The sequence below is a fragment of the Triturus cristatus genome, chromosome 5_2, assembly GCF_964204655.1.
Source record: "Triturus cristatus chromosome 5_2, aTriCri1.1, whole genome shotgun sequence".
NCBI classification, from domain to species: domain Eukaryota; kingdom Metazoa; phylum Chordata; class Amphibia; order Caudata; family Salamandridae; genus Triturus; species Triturus cristatus.
Genome location: NC_140588.1, coordinates 69,462,035 through 69,480,698, shown reverse-complemented (window position 1 = coordinate 69,480,698; position 18,664 = coordinate 69,462,035). Strand labels below are relative to the sequence as shown.

General features: G+C 42.8%; 1 protein-coding gene across 3 annotated transcripts in view; it reads left to right on the top strand.

The window, feature by feature from the left end:
- Window positions 1–18,664, top strand: part of LOC146822676 (poly(rC)-binding protein 3-like) — a 555,354-nt gene that overhangs the window by 527,071 nt on the left and 9,619 nt on the right. For all 3 annotated transcript variants that reach the window (XM_085606867.1, XM_085606865.1, XM_085606866.1), the window contains one exon: window positions 10,148–10,317. In XM_085606867.1, coding sequence (XP_085462993.1) covers window positions 10,148–10,317 — 170 coding nt within the window. The remainder of the gene's footprint in view (window positions 1–10,147; window positions 10,318–18,664) is intronic.

Below are 18,664 nucleotides of genomic sequence, written 5' to 3'. Positions count from 1 at the left end.
GTGTTGCGTTGGTTGTGTGTTTGTATTCTGCTGTATGATTTTGTTGTTTTAAAGTGCTTTTGTATGTTTTTGTGATGTTGATTTGTAGCATATGGATGTGCTGTTGTAAACATCTACTATTGGGTCATTTTGGTGTATTGTGTTGGTGTATTTGTTGTGTCTTTGTGTTCTGTTGTGCTGCTATTCTGTTTTTAGTGTGTTACTGTATTATAATGTAATGCAATGTAAAGTGGATTTGTAGAGCGCTGCTTGTCACCCATGAGGGTATCCAGGCATGTTAGTTTGCCCTGAGTAAATTGTGTTGTTTTTGTGCTGCATTGATGTGTTTTGTTGTTGAGTTGTATTTGTAGATTATATTGCTGTGTCGATGTAGGGATATGTAGTGTATTATTTTGTTGCATTCTGTTGTAGTGGTGATGTTGTTTTTGTGCTCTAGTATTAAGGTGTGGTGTTGTTATACTGTGGTTGTTGTTTCACATTCTGTTTTGTTTGGCTATGCCCTCTTGTGTTTTGTGTGAAACTACTGTACTGTGCTCTGTAGTTACTTTATTTACATCAGCAAATGCTGCTAGATTTCTAGTCAAATATGTTCACTCCTTAAAACTTCCTGTGACAACTAATCATTTACCGCTGTCTAAGGTGGTAAATTTACCGCAGTTCAATCTCGGCCACCCCAAACCTGAGACACAGAACCTGCCTTAAACGAGCACTTCAAATGCTCACTTTATTAACTCCGCCCGTGGTGTATTTTGGGCTTCCTTTCCATTTACACAGAAAACTATGTCCCTGCCACCCATAGTAATGTATCGACATGAGACTGCAGAAGCACAAGGAGACTGAGGCGAGAGTTCTGAAATATTTAATGCGTTGCCAATATGGCGTTGTTTTCCCTCGGTTATAGCGGGTGTTCAGCCACCCTGACCTTTTCAGTGCCCCAGATTAAGCAATCGGTAGACATGCCGGCGAGTGCTGAGCTTTCCTCAGTCAGCCCTGACAGCAGAGGGCAAACACAGCTGATTTCTTAATTGGTGCCATTTTTTCAATTAAAGCACCTGGGTGATCCGTTCCAGCTGCGCGCCGCTGCAACACCCAATCAATGAAATACGCCGCGTGCTTCACTGTTGAGCGTGCCTCGTGCCTTGTGTACCAGCCCCTTGCTTGCACGCACCAGGCGCCCATGCCCCACGCGCTGCTTGCCAATGTCGGAATAAGGGCAGTTAGTTTGGGTAAGCGCTAACATTTTGAGGTTGGTGGGCCACTGAGGGTGGTTTGTTATACCACGGAAGCGAGAATGCTCACAGAACGTCTATTGCGCACATTCATTGGGAACCCTGGGTATTTTCATGTTGCAGCTTTTCTGACACAACTGTTTATTTAGCTGTGTGCTGTATGTGAGGTGCCCTTTCCAAACTCCACCGCACCGGAAGGACCATACTTGGACCATTGTGGTATCTTCTGGTCTAATTAAACCAGGGCCATGTTAGTGTATAATAACTGGGATATTACATGGTTTCGACTTTATCCCAATGCAGTTCGTGCTGTTTTGGTATTAGAGCACTGGCAGTAATAGTTTTTTTTAATCCTCAATCAGTTCCTTCACCTTTTTATCACTAGCCTGGGGTGTTTTCGTCTTGCACTTCTTTATGCTGTTATGGTTATTTCTGTGTGTGTCATCTCACGCAGAATTTTGGGAAGAGCAAGATACAGCTTAACCTCTCCTATCACCGAATCTTTGTGGCAGATGCATTAGTGCTACCCATCTGTGAACGGAGGTGCCACATTGGTTCAGTTAGTGTGAATAAACACTGTTTTCAGGTTGCAAGAACGTCGTCATTCCTCTTCTGGCATCTTTCTAGAACGGGTACTCTGCCCCATAACCGGAATAGTAACCTGTTTATTTTATAACTTGTTTATTTACCCAAAGCCTTCATGGCGCAGTCTGAAACGACCTTATCAATCAACAGAATCTTAGAATTAACAAATGCCTAGTTCTTTAGTTATGTGTGTAATACTTAAAGATAGTCATTCAGCTGGCGGAGATGCTACGGTAAAGAGTTCCAACGCACAGTCACCTGCCTCGCAAAGGCCTAGTCCAAGCATTCAGTTGTGAACTGCTCAGCCCCCTCCCTTGTCACACTCTCCTGGAAACCCTGATCTTTTCCAAACTCATATTCGTGGAGTAGATCAGTGGCAACTGGCAGGGAACAGGGGTGGGCGGTGGACGGGGAGACAGGGTGTGTGTGGTACAATTTTTAAAAAAAGAAAACACTTACCTCCTCGTACCACAGCCACCTCCGTCTCTTCTCGCTCGTTACTGAATAGTCCGGAAGCACACAGGCTCCCCTGAGCATATCACAACGCTGGGCTCCCCATAGCCAATCACAAGGATGCATTGCAGCGTTGTGATTGGTCTGAGCGCCGCAGCTCAGCGCTCAGACTGGGGCAGGGAGCCTGTGCATGGGTGGCAAACATATCAAGTGTGCAGGACTGTTTGGCGAGCCCGAGACTGCTGGCCAAGCAGTCCTGTGCACTTAGTGTGCAGAGTCCATTCCTCCTATATGAGCCACCAGCCCCGCCCAGCCCTAACCCAGCCACGTAGAAACAAAAATAAAATGATAATAACCTTCTTATTATCATTTTATTTTTCCCTTTTCCACTGCTCTGAAAGCAGTGGGGTGACGTTTATCTGCCGTAGCGGAGGAGTAGATATTCTGACCTGTGGTGTAACTCTGGACTCCACCAACCAAACAACATTTGCTAATGCCCCCTGGGGCCCTAATCATGTAAGTAAATAAGCGGCAATTACAGGCCTAACACCTCAAGGTCATTCCATGACCTCGAGTCACCTTTTCTTTTCTTGTAAGTATCTGTGGTGTTATCACATGTGTCTTTGCCCACTTTCTCGCATCCGTATAAGCTGCTTCCATATAGTTAGCTGCTTCCTGGTCATGTTTTTGGACGTCATAAAATCATAGTCTAGGACTTTACTAAAGGCCTCTCTCCTAATTAGTGTCTTCCAAGAGAATTTTGTGGCAAATTGTCTAATCCTCGCATTATTACTTTCTAGTACTTCAAGTGCATTCATACAACAGGTCATATGAAGAAGTATATTGTTCTTCTTGGGGCTGCCTCTGCAAAAGTTGGGACCTCTTAATTTTCTTCCTATTCTTATCTTTCTATTTACACTCTTTAGTCGGGGACTTTCTTATTGATACTGAGCTTCTCACTTTGTAAATTATATTCAAAAAGGTTTGATAAGAAATATAAAAAGAAGTGACAACATATTTCATTCATGGCAAACCTCATCTTTAAGCAGGTGCGAGCAGTACCTGTGACCTGGAAGCGTGTTGTGTTTCCCGCCAATGAAAGCTTTATGCCCCAAACTGGACTACATATGAAGAAAATGTTTTACACAATGTGCTCCAGTCTGAGACTATATTATTTTTGTTATGAATGGCTTGCATAAAAAGCCTCTATTGTGTACACCACACTCTAAATCTGTTAACTCACTACTATGACATAGCAGCAGTTGATAACAAAACTCGTTACCCACTGTTGCTACAACATAAAGGCCTTCAAGGCCAGGCTGATAGGGTTCTCTGAAAGACTGTCAGCCCAGCACTTCTTGTTTGCTTTGACTGAAATCAGAAAGCACAGCAGCAGGAGAGGGAAGGAAAGCAGAGAAGTTGGTCAGGATTGTTTAAGGGTGTTAGGTAAAGTATTTTTTTCAACATTTGGGTCCCGAAGGAGAGGCTATGTTATCTATGGCTCCCTCATTACTCCTTTGCCCCAAATAGCAGTTGAGAGCAGGGACAGATGATTTTGAAAACAATACATAACTGGAAGGCGGTGGGTTCTGCCCATCACATCCGCCCTGGTGTTTTGTCTTTGTTAACCTGTTTTATTACCTTCTTACTGTTGGTGAGCCTCACAACTAGTGACTCACCCGTGTGTTTATCGCCACTGTTCACCTTTTAAGATAAGGCCACTGCGGTGCAACAAGAGCAATGGGCACTTGGCTGATTACATGTTAACACATGCATGTGCACACATGTGGGGGCTGCGCGTGGGAGACTCCTGTCCTGCATAGCCCAGCAACCGCGCACAGGTATCCTGGAACAGAGGGGACTCTGCCGGGTGGGATTTTGACCTGGGGTAGACCACATAATGTTAATGTACTCCATTAGGGAATGTCAATATGGCTTACTTTCTTGTCTGCAGTGGCACTCCACTATACACCTGTGAGGAAGACTGCCTTAGAGTGCAGCTTTGCTTCACTTTGATCTACAGAGATCTGTGACTTATCGAACTGGGGTGGAATCTGTATGCCAGACCCAAATATGAGAGTTCTAAGAAGACATCTGTACAGTTTATGGGTCATCCAGGATTGTCATATTCCTCTAGACCAGCTCAGGATCAGAGCCCAGGCCTTTTATCGCCCTTCTGTGCCAAGTTAATTACATTTCTCTCCAGCAGCAGGAACACAGACCTCCCTCCTCAAAGGGATCACTTAACACTGCTTTACTCCGCTCCTGACGATGAACGGGGTGGGGATGAAGGATCTGCATCAATCAATCAGCTATCAAACTGTACCAGGTATGGGCCAGTCTAAGCCCACTGAACAAAAAAGGGAGCCCAGACCTCTGCAACCAATACAAGAGGGGGCTCTCTTTAAAGATTGGTTCGGAAAGGCATTGGCAGGGATGTCAGCAAGGAAAAAAAGTCGAGGCCCCTAGAGCTGATGTGACTACTGACTCCTGGGTGATGCCATTTTGAACTGCCCCAGGAGGCTGTGCAGGAGGGTTGGGACAGGGGCGGAGAAGTGATGTCACACCCCAGAATAGGCCAGAGGTGCCTAGCTTCTAGAAACTTCCACCCTCACTTAAAAGGTCTTGCGCACGGGGGAGAGCTCTCTCTTGGTAGTGACTTTCTGCTGGGTACTGGGACTGAAGCCGGCAGCCAAGGACCACTGGAAGGAGGTAGTGGCCCGAGATATCAGCAGGAGAAGGATTTTACTTTTGATTCCCAGCAAAGTTTGCAGCATGTGGAGCTCCGTCATCTGAATCCTTCAAACTCTTTGGGTGGGCCAGGGCCCGGGGGGTGTTGGTGCACAAGGGTTTTATTCCAAATCTTCTGGGAGGGGGCCTGCTTGGGCCCTCGCAGACCTTCCCTATCGCTGAGGGATCACATGATTATCCAGGAGGCGCTGGGACCCCATTCCCGATCCTGCATTTCAGAGGTGGGGGAAGGGGGCAGTCGCACCTCCCCCCAGTATCGGTGGGCCTGCCCTGCACCCCGTGTTTAAGGGGAGCGCACGGCCACCACATCAACGGAAGAGCTCTCTGCATACAGAGAAAAGTCTATAAAAAGCACACAGACATGTACTGATCATTTTTAAGTGCTTTATTGAAATAATGTTGCCCGTGATTACTGTTCAAAGTGCATCTGCTGTATAAACATTAAGTGCATTTACACATGGTTATTATTAATTGTTGCATTTTTCTCCTAAAATGGTGATGTTTTTGACGTGATTTGTTTAGCTTGAACCTTTGATCAAGTCAATAGATGTACCTGATGTTTCTTATATGACCCTTTAGGGGGTCAGAGTTGATTATAAAGTGTCATCAAAGGTATTCCCACTAGTCTTTTGTATATTTGTAAATTACTGCATAGTATTGAGAAGTGTGTGTAATAAATGTACTTTTCCTTTTTCTAAAAGAAAAAGCATAGCATGGACAATTATTTATTGAGTGATACTATTATGTGCCATGAAATGGTGATTACTACCCACACCACCTTCCTTGAGTTGGCCTTGGACTGCTCTGTTCCGCTACCCTGAGGGGCTGTGTGGTTCACAGTGGAGGGCAAATGCAGACTTGTGCAGGCCACACAACTAATGACCCATTTTCCTTACATTAACAAAAAAGTATAGATGGCTAAAAAGTGATTAACAGATGTTTTTCACCTCTGGGTTCTGAATGCCATCATAGACAACTTGAGCTCTCGTTTCTATGATGTCACTCAGAACCCCTTGGTGAAAAACATCCCCGTAATTCACTAAGGCCTAATTTATAATTCTATATAATATTATCATTTATAATTCTTGGTGATCAGTCCACACAAAGCAATGAAAGTCAGGGAATATGACAGCATTAAGTCTAAGTGGCAAAGAATGTTTCTGATCCATAGAGGAATAGGTTCCAAAGTTTAGATGTCACAATGCTGAATGTTTACCCACTCATGGCTTGCCTGTGGAAGCAAGGCACAGACTGAAGCATCACATTGGAACAGTGACATTTCTTAGTTTGGTAGAATTTAGCTAAAGTGAATGGCTGACATTAGTCCTTGAAGGCACAGTGGAAAATACTGAGTTACTTGAATGTAATAAGTTGGTAACTAGTAGCCAGTGAAGAGCTGAAAGCTCCTGCGATTACTTAGCTTGAGATCAAGCAGGAGGCAAGCCACAGCAGTCTAAACTCTCTGGAGCCTGCACATGAGCAATGAAGGGAAGCCCAGGTAGATGCTTTTGCTGTAGCTACTCTTTACCACTGATTTAGACAAGGTGTGTTTAAGGAGGCCTGCTGATGTGCTTTGGATCTGGATTGCCATGACACTGGGGATGCAGCAGAAGAGTCCAGGAGCAAATGCTGTAAATGGGTGGATCAAACTTACAACCTACTGGCATCTTTAAGAGTCTTTTGTAAAACAGTGACATATCCATTGATCACTGTTAAGTGCGCACCCACAGATGGTCGTGGATTAAGTGGAGAGCCCCATGGCTAGAGTCCTGAAGGAGGAGAGCAGACACAGGATTCTCCATTATCCAGAGCATCATAATACTGAAGAAGGTGTGAAGCTTCTGGGTTAACAAACAAAAGATCCCACAGCTGACTAATGTTGAGCACATCAATTTCAAAGTCCCATAAGTCGATGAATCCTGTGCCAAGCATCTCCGAGACCTGCTGCAGATAGATCTCACTGGGAAACCAGAGAAAAAAGTTTTTGAAAAAAAGTGGAGGCGGCACCAGAAATGAAGTAACAAGTCTGTAAACATTGTCTTATTCAAGAGAATCCTTTATTCATCTTCATGTTTTAAAAAAGAACACACAGGACAACAGCCAACGCGTTTCGTTCCTTTTAAGGCAACTCCATTAGGGCAAGGTAATGTAAAGAGTTCAACAGAATTTCACAAATAATGTCCAGAGTAGAATTCATCCAATACAACACAAAACATTGGGTATGATTACGTTGTCCCAATAGGTGATTCCTCTTGAGAAAAGATTTGTTAATTGTCACTCGCAGTCGTTCAGTTCAACCAAAAGTTTCGGATCAACAGTATATAGCATCCCTATGGTTTTTCCGTTTTTTCTATATATAACTACGAGCGTGGTTATGATAAACCCCAAGCTTCAGAATTTCAATAGCGTTACGATTGACGCTTAGCCGAGAGGAACCGGGCCCGCAATGTTTATAGTTTAAAAGCAATTAGGCAAAGTATGGAAAAGTTAATGACAGAAACTAAGAATACCCATGGTTGTCAAATGGTATTTGTATTTGTATTTGTGGGGGTATTTGTAAAGCGCGGCGTTCGCTCCGGAGGGAGCATCTTGGCGCTAAGTGTTCTTGATGGCCGGTCTGGGAACAGAGCGGGATTAGATGGCTGCTTTAGTGAGATCGTCGGGAAGGCTGAAGATCCAGGTCTTCAGAGCCTTTCTAAATGGTCTTTCTTGTGTTATTTGCCTGAGGTGTTTGGGCAAATTGTTCCATGCCTTGGTGGCTAGGTGGCTAACGGTTTTTCCTCCTTTCGTCTTCAGATTGTATTTTGCGGGCAGGATGAGGTTGTCCTGTGCCGAGCGGAGAGATCGCCTGGGGATGTAGTGGGGAAAACGTTTGTGGAGGTATTTTGGCCCGGATTTGTTGAAGGATCTGAAGGCGATGATTAGAATCTTAAATAGAATTCTCTTGTGGAGAGGTAGCCAGTGTAAGGAAAGAAGGGCTGCGGAGGTGGAAGCTCTCCGGGGCAGTTTGAGTACAAGTCGAGCAGCTGTATTTAGCACGCTCTGGAGTTTAGCGAGAGTGCTCTTTTTTGTCCCTGCCAGTAGGCCGTTGCAATAATCTAATCGGGAGATTATAAGGGCCACTGTTACGCTCTTTCTGGCGTCGAGAGGGAGGAAGTTAAAGAACTTTCTTAGGGATCTTATTGTCCCGAAGCATTTGCCGGCTACAGTCTTAGCATGGTGGTCGAATGAGAGATCTGAGTCAAAGATGACGCCTAAATTTCTGGCAGTAGTTACAGTTTGGGGGGGGGCGATTGAGTCGTCAGGCCACCAGAGGGCTGGGCAGAAGGGGGAACTCTTGCCGATTGGGAGAATCTCCGTTTTATTTGAGTTACACTTCAAATGATTTGCATTCATCCAATGGAAGACTTTCGTTAGGCAGTTCTTAAGGTTGAGTTCTGCGCTGGTAGAACTACCATCCAGAGGCACGATGAGCTGGGTGTCATCGGCGTAGGAGGTTACAGGAATTCCAAAGGATTCAATCAGGGACAGAAGGGGAATGAGGTAGATGTTGAAAAGGAGAGGGCTTAGGATCGAACCCTGCGGGACACCTGAGAAAATCGTTTTCTCTTTTGAGTGAAAAGGGCCCAGAGCGACAGTCTGAGATCGGTCAGCCAGGAATGATTTTAACCAGGCTAGAGCGTGGTCTGAGATCCCTATGTTCATCAGTCTACTGATGAGGATGGAATGGGAAATGGTGTCGAACGCCGCGGTCAGGTCAAGAAGGATGAGGATTGAATTTTTTCGCTGATCTTGTAGCAGTTTGATCGTGTCTGATAGTTCTATCAGTGCTGTTTCCGTCGAATGTTTGGGCCGGAAACCAGATTGCTGCGGATGGAGTATATTATTTACTTCCAGGTAATGTCTGAGTTCTCTATAGACCAATTGCTCGGTAATTTTTCCTAAGGCTGGAAGTAGTGAAATCGGGCGAAGATTAGTCAAGTCAGATGGTGGTTTATTGGCCTTTTTCATCAGAGGCTTGACAATACCTTTCTTCCACCGGGGGGGGACAGTTCCTGTGTTAAGCGAGGAATTGACTATGTCGTTAATTACTGGGTTGATTACGTCGATAATTTGGTGGAGGATTTTGGGGGGACAGGGATCGGAGGGGGAGCCGGATTTACAGGCCAGGATGACTTCTCTAGTTTGCGCAAGAGTTACAGGGGAGAAACTGCTCAAATTTCCGGGAAGGGAGTCAGAGGGAGGGGGGAGTGGGGAGGTACAGAAAGGAGGAAAATTGCTTTGAATGGAAACAATTTTCTCTTCAAAATAGTCGGAAATTTTATCGCATAAGTCCTGTGATGGCGGTATTTCAGGTTGCAGAGTTTTGGGATGGGTGAAAGACTTTACTATGGAAAACAGGGTCTTTTGTTTTTGGTGGGATTCTTTGATGGCGTTCACATAGTATGACTTCTTGGCTGATTTAATACTCGAAAGATAAGATTTTCTTGTTTGAGTGTATAAGAGACGATCGTCAATGTTATAGGACTTACGCCATTTTCGCTCTGCTTTCCTACAGAGTAGGTGAGAGGTGGCTAGTTCGGGAGTGAACCAGGGGGCATTGCTCTTGGATTTTTTATGAGAAGTGCCTTGACGTTTGGGGGGGTTTCTGGTTGTCATTTCCTGCGTGAGCCAATTGTAAAAGAGGTCGGCGTCGGTTACTGCATTTCCGGACAGAGTGGGGGTATGGGATTGATCCATAGGTTTAAGAGTCAAGCTTGGTAAAAATTGTTAGAACACATTTACCATTGGCCAGAAGCTGGTTTATTTCAAATATCTGGATGTTTCAGCTCATCCACTTGCTTAGCCGAGCGCCTATTTGCGATTGTACATAGAAGAGAACTTGCGCTTGAATGTACTAACTACCAACAGGTCATTGTATTGTATTGTAATATTTACATAGCGCTTAATACCTCTATCTGGGCCCTGAAGATCTATATTGTAATGCATTACAAGACAAACATGATCTCTGTTGTTGACAACAAACACGTTTCCTCTACTCTTCCTTGTGCTTTTTAATGTTTAGCTTTTGTGTTTTACTTGCTCACAGTATGTCCAAGACTAATTTCTAAATCTCTGTCCCCCTTCAGTTAATAGGTTGCATTATCGGAAGACAAGGCAGTAAGATTAACGAAATCAGACAGATGTCGGGCGCGCAGATCAAGATCGCCAATGCCTCAGAGGGTTCTGGAGAGCGGCAAGTTACGATCACAGGATCCCCGGCAAACATCAGTTTAGCACAGTACCTCATTAATGCAAGGTACGTTGATCTGTGCACCCCTGCAAGAGTCTCAATCAGTAGCATCAGTTATCGTGATTCACCTTTAAGGGCCTGATTCTTTAAAGTGGTTAATTGTGATCCCTGTACACTTTGCTGTTTGCGCAAGGATCGTAATAATAAGATCTGTGGTAAATCTGCCCCTTCCCCCAAAAACCTGCTTAAATTTACTGGGGGACACGTACAGAAAACTCCCCCACATATGAAAACACCAGTAAATTCAACCTTTTCCAGGGGTAATCTCAAATATGAGGTATTCACTGAACTAGGTAAATACCTCACCCTGTGATACTGCTCTTTACTATGTACAGTAAACCCTCATTCGTAACCATGAGCATAGTGTTCAGTGCCCAAGGACGCCTAAGGAGTGACTATCCACAGCAAATTAACTTCTACCATAGTTCTATAAAATATCAAGTGGGTTTTAGCCACTCAGATCTGCAAACCTCCTGTATTACAAAGAACATATTAAAAATGAACACTCTGCATAGCAATGTAAATCGGGATTATGTACGCAACCCCTTTTATAATTTACCCCACATTTGACATGTACAATATATTTTTAATTATAACCTTGAAATGTGATGTTGACAGACAGATCCACAGCTCATTATGTCACTTCTGCTGAGCTTTGGGTGGGAAGGAGGTTGAAGTTGGGTGTGCATTAATCAGGCTATTATAAATATCGTTCATTAAAAGAATATAGTGGGAGTCAGAACAACAGCTCCAACCAATGAGAAACTGAGCTAGAATGGCACCGCTGTTCGCAAATCTGATCATACAAAACCGATACCCTTGTGCTTCTCATGCTCACATCCTCTAAGAGCTCATGACTACTCCCATACTCAACACATACTCTCATACTCAAAGAGCTCAAGACTACTCTCATACGCAACACATACTCTCATACTCACATACTCTAGGAGCTCATGACTGCTCCCATACACAACACATACTCTCAAACTCACATACTCCAAGAGCTCATGACTACTCCCAAATGCAACACACACATACTCAAAAAGCTCATGACTACTCTCATATGCAACACACTCTCACTCACATTCTCTAAGAGCTCATGACTACTGCCATACTCAACACATACTCTCATACTCACATACTCAAAGAGCTCAAGACTATTCTCATTCACAACACATACTCTCATACTCAAAGACTCTAAGAGCCCCAGGGTGGAACTGATGGAGGAGCAACCCTAAGGATGAAGTATCCCACATGAGGGGTTACATCCTTTTTTTTTGTTAACAACATTCTTCAACCATTGATTTGAAAGGTCGCATATAAACACCCAGGTATAGGTAATGTCCAAACTGCTCCTTCTGAGCTGGTTCTGCTATATTGTTTATTGCTCTGTTCAAGCCTGTTATTGGTTGAATACCATTGAGGTAACTGCAGACAATTCTTGGAGACATTCATGAACAGGAAATTATGCAACAACCTCATGAAACCTTGCACTTCATTCTGCATTGATCTTGTGGGTGGAAGGCAGAGGAGGGCAATAAAAGTATCAAGTTTTCTTAAGGGCGATCACGATCAATGTTCATTAATCACACAGTGAGGTATGTAGTTCCAAACTTAGGAAATATCACTACTTACTGACATCTATTCTTAACTTAAGCAACAATTGAGCTGTATGGGAGCCAACTTTGATAGCTTTGGGTAAACAAGGCAGCAGTCAGGCACCAATGAAGTCTCGACTGGGTATAAGAGGCACAGGGCACCCGGTAGGCTGGAAGACAGCAGGCTGCTTTGGAGGGGGATTAGCTGAGGGATTCTCATCTCATTCAGCATGGTAACAAAAAGAAGGTGTAGTTTCTCAGAAACAATGCCCTTCAAAAGACCCATCAAGATGGTCACGCTCGCTTTCTACACTCACTTGCTGGGGGCTCATGAAAGCTGATATTAAAACATTTTCTAGGGCATTGCTTATAACTCCCAGCCCTTCCCTTGTACTGATCCTTGAACATAATGGTTTTTCAACACGGGTTCATCAGAAGTCGAAATTAATTAGTTCCATGTTGGTACCACCGTTTTAAACCTTTCGTTGAGTGGGTAAATGTCAGTGGCTGATATTGCATTTGGAATTCTTCTCACTTAATGCATGCCACACATTTGCACAAGCTATGTTACTTCCAGAACAGTATGCATTACAAATAAAACATTTCAACTCACAATTTACAATATCACTAATAAGATTTCAGGGTGGCACATTTTCACAGATATTATATTAAGTTGAGCTACTTGAAAGTATTGTTCTCCTAACCAAAATTCCAAAGCATATTTAATGTTTTGTTCCAGTTAAAGTTTTAGTGAAGACTTGCTTTTTAGCAGTCTCTTTGTGCCAAATATGAGCTTAGGTTATCTCTAATAAATGTATTTAAAAAATCAAAACACAAGAGCACATGATTTGAGCTTATGCTGATCTCGTAGCTTTTGAAGCCCATTAGGTGCACAGAACAATCAGCTACCTTGTGCATTTATTTAATAGGAAAGAAGTAGAACCAGTATAAAACAGGATACTTCCAGAAGCATTTGCTTCCTATGAATATTGATTCATGCAGATTCCATACACAAACCCCCTTCCCAGGTACCAGACTGGATTCAGAATGTATTTTTACTAAGTTGGGTAACTGATGCCTGAAGACGCTCATCATCAGCTGTGAACTGTCAAAACTTCACTGGATATGCTGCAACAGCCATATGTATGAACTCACTCACTCACACCAGTTATATCACTCCCTTTGTTTTTCCAAAGACCCTGGATCAAGAGCTGCTGAGAAGTTTCTGAGGTCTTTTTGTTTAATGTCTTTTTTCAAAAGAGACTTTCGTCTCCATCATCTTCAGACTTCATCTTGAAAATCATATCCCTGGCCCATGTCTCTTAATGACTCTCCCAATCTACTGTCTCTAGTGTTTCGGAAAGCAACACCTTAGAAGGTGACCTGATTGAAGTTATGCAGCTTACAGGTTGCCATTAAAAGGAAGCTAAACTATTTATGGCTTGTGTGACTAGGTAGTCAATAAATGCTTCTAAAAGTTCTTCTACACAGAATAAGCCTAGGAGGTGCAAAAGAGAACATGAATCGTCTTCAAGTAATGGCAATAAGGAGAACGCATTAGAAAGAGAGGACAACATCATCTTCTGAGATCCCTCTCATCACCCATCCCACAAGCGAGGTTTCGTCTTGTGGGAGCTCCTAAAAATCAGACAGTGGCTTTACAAAAATCCATGCTTAACATTTTTCAGCTCTGGCTAGTGGTGTACTTCTTTCAGCTGCCAAAGCACTTAGTGTGCCTTCGGCACCAAAAGAGTTGTCTTTGGCATGAGACACTCAGATCCTGACCTCTTTACCTTTGAGCCTGTTAATCTTCAGTCCACAAAGACAGAACTAGCAACCCTTCTGGAATTGATACTGAAGTTGTTAGCACTATGGCGCTGAAGTGGATGTAATTGGTACTCATAGCGGGGTCAGCTGTTTCTTTCCATCACTTAAAGCTGTACAGTGGATTCTACATTCTGCTACTTCAGAGCTATAATTGTAGGAAATGCAATTCAGTTCCATAACCCTTTTGGGCACGCTGATAAAGATGATGATGGCAAAGCTGGACATTCTTCGCTTCTACCTGAATCCAACCCAACTTTGTTAACAGGCTTTCTCAACACGAATGACCTTAACACCAAAGTCTGATTTCCATACATCTAGAGGAACCTTCACAGTAGAGAAACATCATTTTGCTGCTGTGGTTAGAAAAGTAGCCGGGACTCTTTCCATCTGCATACAGAGGCTCCTAGGTCCTTGTTGTTCACTGAAATACTTGTGGGGTCAAAGCACTCCTCTGGCATTTTATCTTTCTGTAAGGCCTTATGTGAGACCAGGGACAAGCCTCAATTGGGCAGCTGTTGCAATGTCTACCTCATGCCAATCCAAGTAAGCACCATCATCCAATTCTACTTGTTGATTGGTTATGAATTATTGATTTTGGCAGTTGTTGCCTGCAGCAACCTTGAAACATCCAGGCTAAATGAGGACAAACTAACAAATTCAAAGGGGAGAGACGAACCAGAGCCACACCAATGGTCTGGCTTGCCTCTAAACGCCTGTGCATGAGCCAAGACCTGAAAATAATTGGCATGTAATTCATACAACAAACATTATCTTCAAATGTCAAAAATGTGCTTTTCTTTAAAAACATGTAGAAGTTGGTCACCGTAATAAGTCAGTTTATATCACTGTGTTAACCGGAAATTATTAAGTGGTAGTTCTTAAACAGGAATTTAGAAACATTCCTGCCCACCATCCAAATAAAAAAAAAACATTAGTGAACTAAAGGGAAAATCAGTTTCATCTGTACCCTGTTTGTAGCATAGATTCTTAGTATAGGTAGAGTAACATTACAGTCTATCAAATCAAACACAAGATTTTTTTTATAGCACACATCCAGAACTCACATGCATGATAACGAAGAAAAAGGAGGCTTGATTAACTAAAATATTTGCTTAGGATCAAACAATTCATTCAAGCTGGGAAGCCAGGATTTATCTCAGATTTCTTGGTTTCACATTATGCAATTTGAGCCACTAAATGGGTATCTCTGTCTTTCCTTTCTAGCATAGAAGGTTTATGCTTTGTTTTTTCATTATTGTGCATGATGAAGAGCATGGGTGGCAGGCATAGTCACATGAAAGCTTGGCTTCCTTTTGGGCTTGATGCTCCAAGAGGAGCTCGAGCTGAGCCAGAGCCAGGCATCGTTCTCAAGCCTTGCTCAAGCTTTCAGTGGCTAACCCTTCTCTAACAGCAAGACATCATGGATGCCGCCAAACAAGCAATGCAAATGGGAGTATGTACAGCAGATGCCTTCATTCAATTCATGGGCTTCTGTGTAATTCTTAAGAGGCATTCCTGGCTGTGCACAACAGGCTTTTTAACGTGATGTCCATCCACAACAACTGATGGACAGAGATTGTTCTGGAAGAAGGTTGACTCTTTATTCAGGAAAGTTAAGTGAAGCAGAGTTACAGCTTCAGTTTTGGGCCTGACTTCCAATTACTGGTTTTCAAAGATAGTACCAGAAATTTCAAAGCTAGATAGATTGATTTAGGTGATAACAAAAGCAGCAGCAGGTAATGCCCCAACAGCTTATTTGTCAGTTGAGGAGAAGAAGCTCTCTTTCAAGCTTAGAACATCTCTGTCGGTCAATTTTTCAGATTACATATGCTCTTTGGGGAGGAAAGTGATGTTGTTTCTTCATCAGAGACAGAACATAACAAAGGATAAATGGTGTCTACAAAGAGACAGGATAGGCTGTTTTATGATCTTTCCAGAGATATCTCCGCTTCTTCCATCTAGAAGTCTGTCCATTCTACACGCAAACATCTTTATAAAGGAAATTCTTGCACGTCTTGAGAAAGGTGCAGTGGAAATCATCCCTCTGTTGCAAAGGAGGGAAAGATGTTATTCCCCTATAGTTCCTTGTACTCAAGAATGAGCTAGAGGAGATCATTCCAATTATGGACTTAAGATTCTTGAAAGTGACTCTACAGCAGTCCTTACTGCTTTGCAAGAACAGTATTTGGTGATCTATTTGGACAATGAAAACATATATTTCCACATCTCAATCTTGAAATCTTCGATCTCTAGTGGAAGACCTTCATTGTCACTTAACCTCCCTTCCATTTGAGCTGACATTAACACCTCATGTTTTAAGGAAGTTGATAGCGGTACTTACACATCTGCATCACAAAGGTGCCTTTGTTTATTGTTTCTTTGATAGCTGGCTTCTAACTAAGCAAGTGAAGACATCCTTCAAATGGATCTCTTGACTACAAACATTCTTTAATTCAATCAGATGTTTTCAGTGAATCAACATAAATATTGTTTAACACCTCTGCAAACACTTCAGTTGTTAAGTGTGGGAATGGATTAACATCAGTTGTAAGCTTCTCCATGTGTGAGAAGGTTTCGTAGCCCTTAGAAATTGCTTTCCAACTTCTGTATCATAACTTTGCAAACAGCTCAGTTATTTTGGAGATGTTAGGTATAACAGCAGCAACATATTTCTTGGCCCTTAGGCCAGATTGCAAATTAGATGACTCAACTGGAAGTTGAGGTGTCATCGGAGCATTTTTACCTAAAGGATTCTATCTACATGTGTTTGTCTTTGATCTGCTCTTTACCATGCTGCTGTACCCTGATTAATTTGAAGAAGGGAGCACAATTTCAGATGTCCTAGTCTCAGGGCACACTGATGATGGACTCTTCACTACCTGGTTGTAGAGCCCACATCAATAAATTAACATTTGTTGCACTTTGGTCATCGCAGGAGACATTCTGTCAAATCCATCTAATCTACTGGAGATGAGAGCAATGAGGTTGGCTTTAAAAGTGTTTCTACCTTAAACGCAAAGGAATGATGCTCAGCTTCTAATGGACAACTTTGTTTTGTTTGAACCAACAGCCCAATGTAGAGTCAAAAGCAATAGCAGCTCCGCTATTGCAGAAGGAGAAAATGAAGGTGAATTTCCTAGTGTGTCAGTGATGAGTGGGAGTTTCGTTAGCAAATATTGGATGAAATCTCCATGTTAGTGGGTTTTCCAGAAGTAGATATGTTTGTTACAGCAAGGAGCAAGAAGCATCCCATCTTTTGCTCACAAGACTATCCTTTGAGAGGGAGCTTGGGAGGCATTTTCTCCTGGCTGGTATGTTCTGCGTGCATTATACATATCGTCCTGTTCGTCTTCTTCAGAGGGTATCCTAAAGGTCCCTTTCTATTGAGTACTAGAGATATCGATCACCCCTGAATAGGCATGCAGAACAAGGTACCCTGACCTGGTGCAATTGAGTTGTGCACCACCATGGTACCATGTGCAGATGGACAATTTGTTGCTGAGGAATCAAGGCAGCCTTCTGCATTCTAAACTGAAGAGCCCTTTGCCTTCTTGGAAGGAACTTGAGAACCTAGCTCTTGTCTTCTATCATTCGCTCACTGGAATTTCTGGAAATTCTTCTAGGAGCCATAAGCCTTCCACCATGGTGGCCTAGTCTGGTAGAAGGCATATCTTTTGCCTCCTGGCACAATATTTCACTGGATCTTTCCCATGCATAGACTGTTCATTTTCTCTGTTCATTTTCTCCATTTTTATGTTATGCCAAAAAGCCCTTAATACTGGTACGATCAAGGGTGAGGTTATCACTTGCTTGGTCAAGGCTCTCCACGTAAGTTATCAATTTTACTGAAAGGGCTTCAGAATAGGTTTCCTCCAATCCCCTTCAACATTCTACTGTGGAACCTGAACTTGGGACTTACAGTTGTGATGTGGACTCCATTGGAGATCTTACATTCATGTTCTCCATAATTTCTCACTTGAATAGTTGGTTGTTTCTGTTGGCCATAACTTTGCCTAGGCACGTCAGTGGCCATCATGCTCTCGATCCTTTTTTTTTATACCACACAATTTATTTTCTGGAGACCAAGTGGTGCTGGAGGGAAACCATTATTTTGGCCAAAATTTCCTATTGAGTTCCACATGTCTCAGGTTATTTCCATAGCATTGTTCATGTCGGGTCTTCATCCATTCAAGGGGGAAGGAAGAATAGACAGACTTGACACTCGGAGGACCCTCAGTCATTATATTCACAGAACTAAAACTGTTAGTGTTGATTATAAACTCTTTGTGGGTTTTGAAGATGCCGCCTTGCTAAACCAGTCAGGAAGCAGATTATTTCTAGACAGCTTCCTCTAGTGATTTTGCACTATAATGATTTGGCAAGAAAATCTCCTACTGAAGAATTCTGTGCTCATTCTACCAAGTAGTAGCTGCTACTTGGTCTCTCTCGATGAGTCTGCAATCTACATGCAGAGCAGCTATCTGGCGTCTTATGTCCTCTTTCTGTATACACTGTTGATTTTAATGTGGATGATTAAAATCAATCATAATTGTAAGAGCAGCATTTCAACTGTTTTTCCAATGATCATGCTTGCATTCCTATACCCACCTCCTTTTGGATGCTTTCTCAGTTGTTAAAATAAGGAATCTGTAGGAGCTAATATCATTAGAAAACCAGTTACATACCTTTGTTAAAGTTCTTTTTGACGGACATGACAGCTCCCTCAGATTTCTCGGTGCCTTCTATTTTCCCCTATCATTAAGTATGATTGATGATTATTATTTTTGTCTTCCTTCCTTTATGGCTCTGTCTTTTACGTCTTTAGCCTTCATGGGGGCATGGAAAAAGGATGGAACTGGCATCAACATTGCAAGTACATTGAGCCATATATAAATCCTATTTCTCACATTTGGTGATGTTGCAAGATG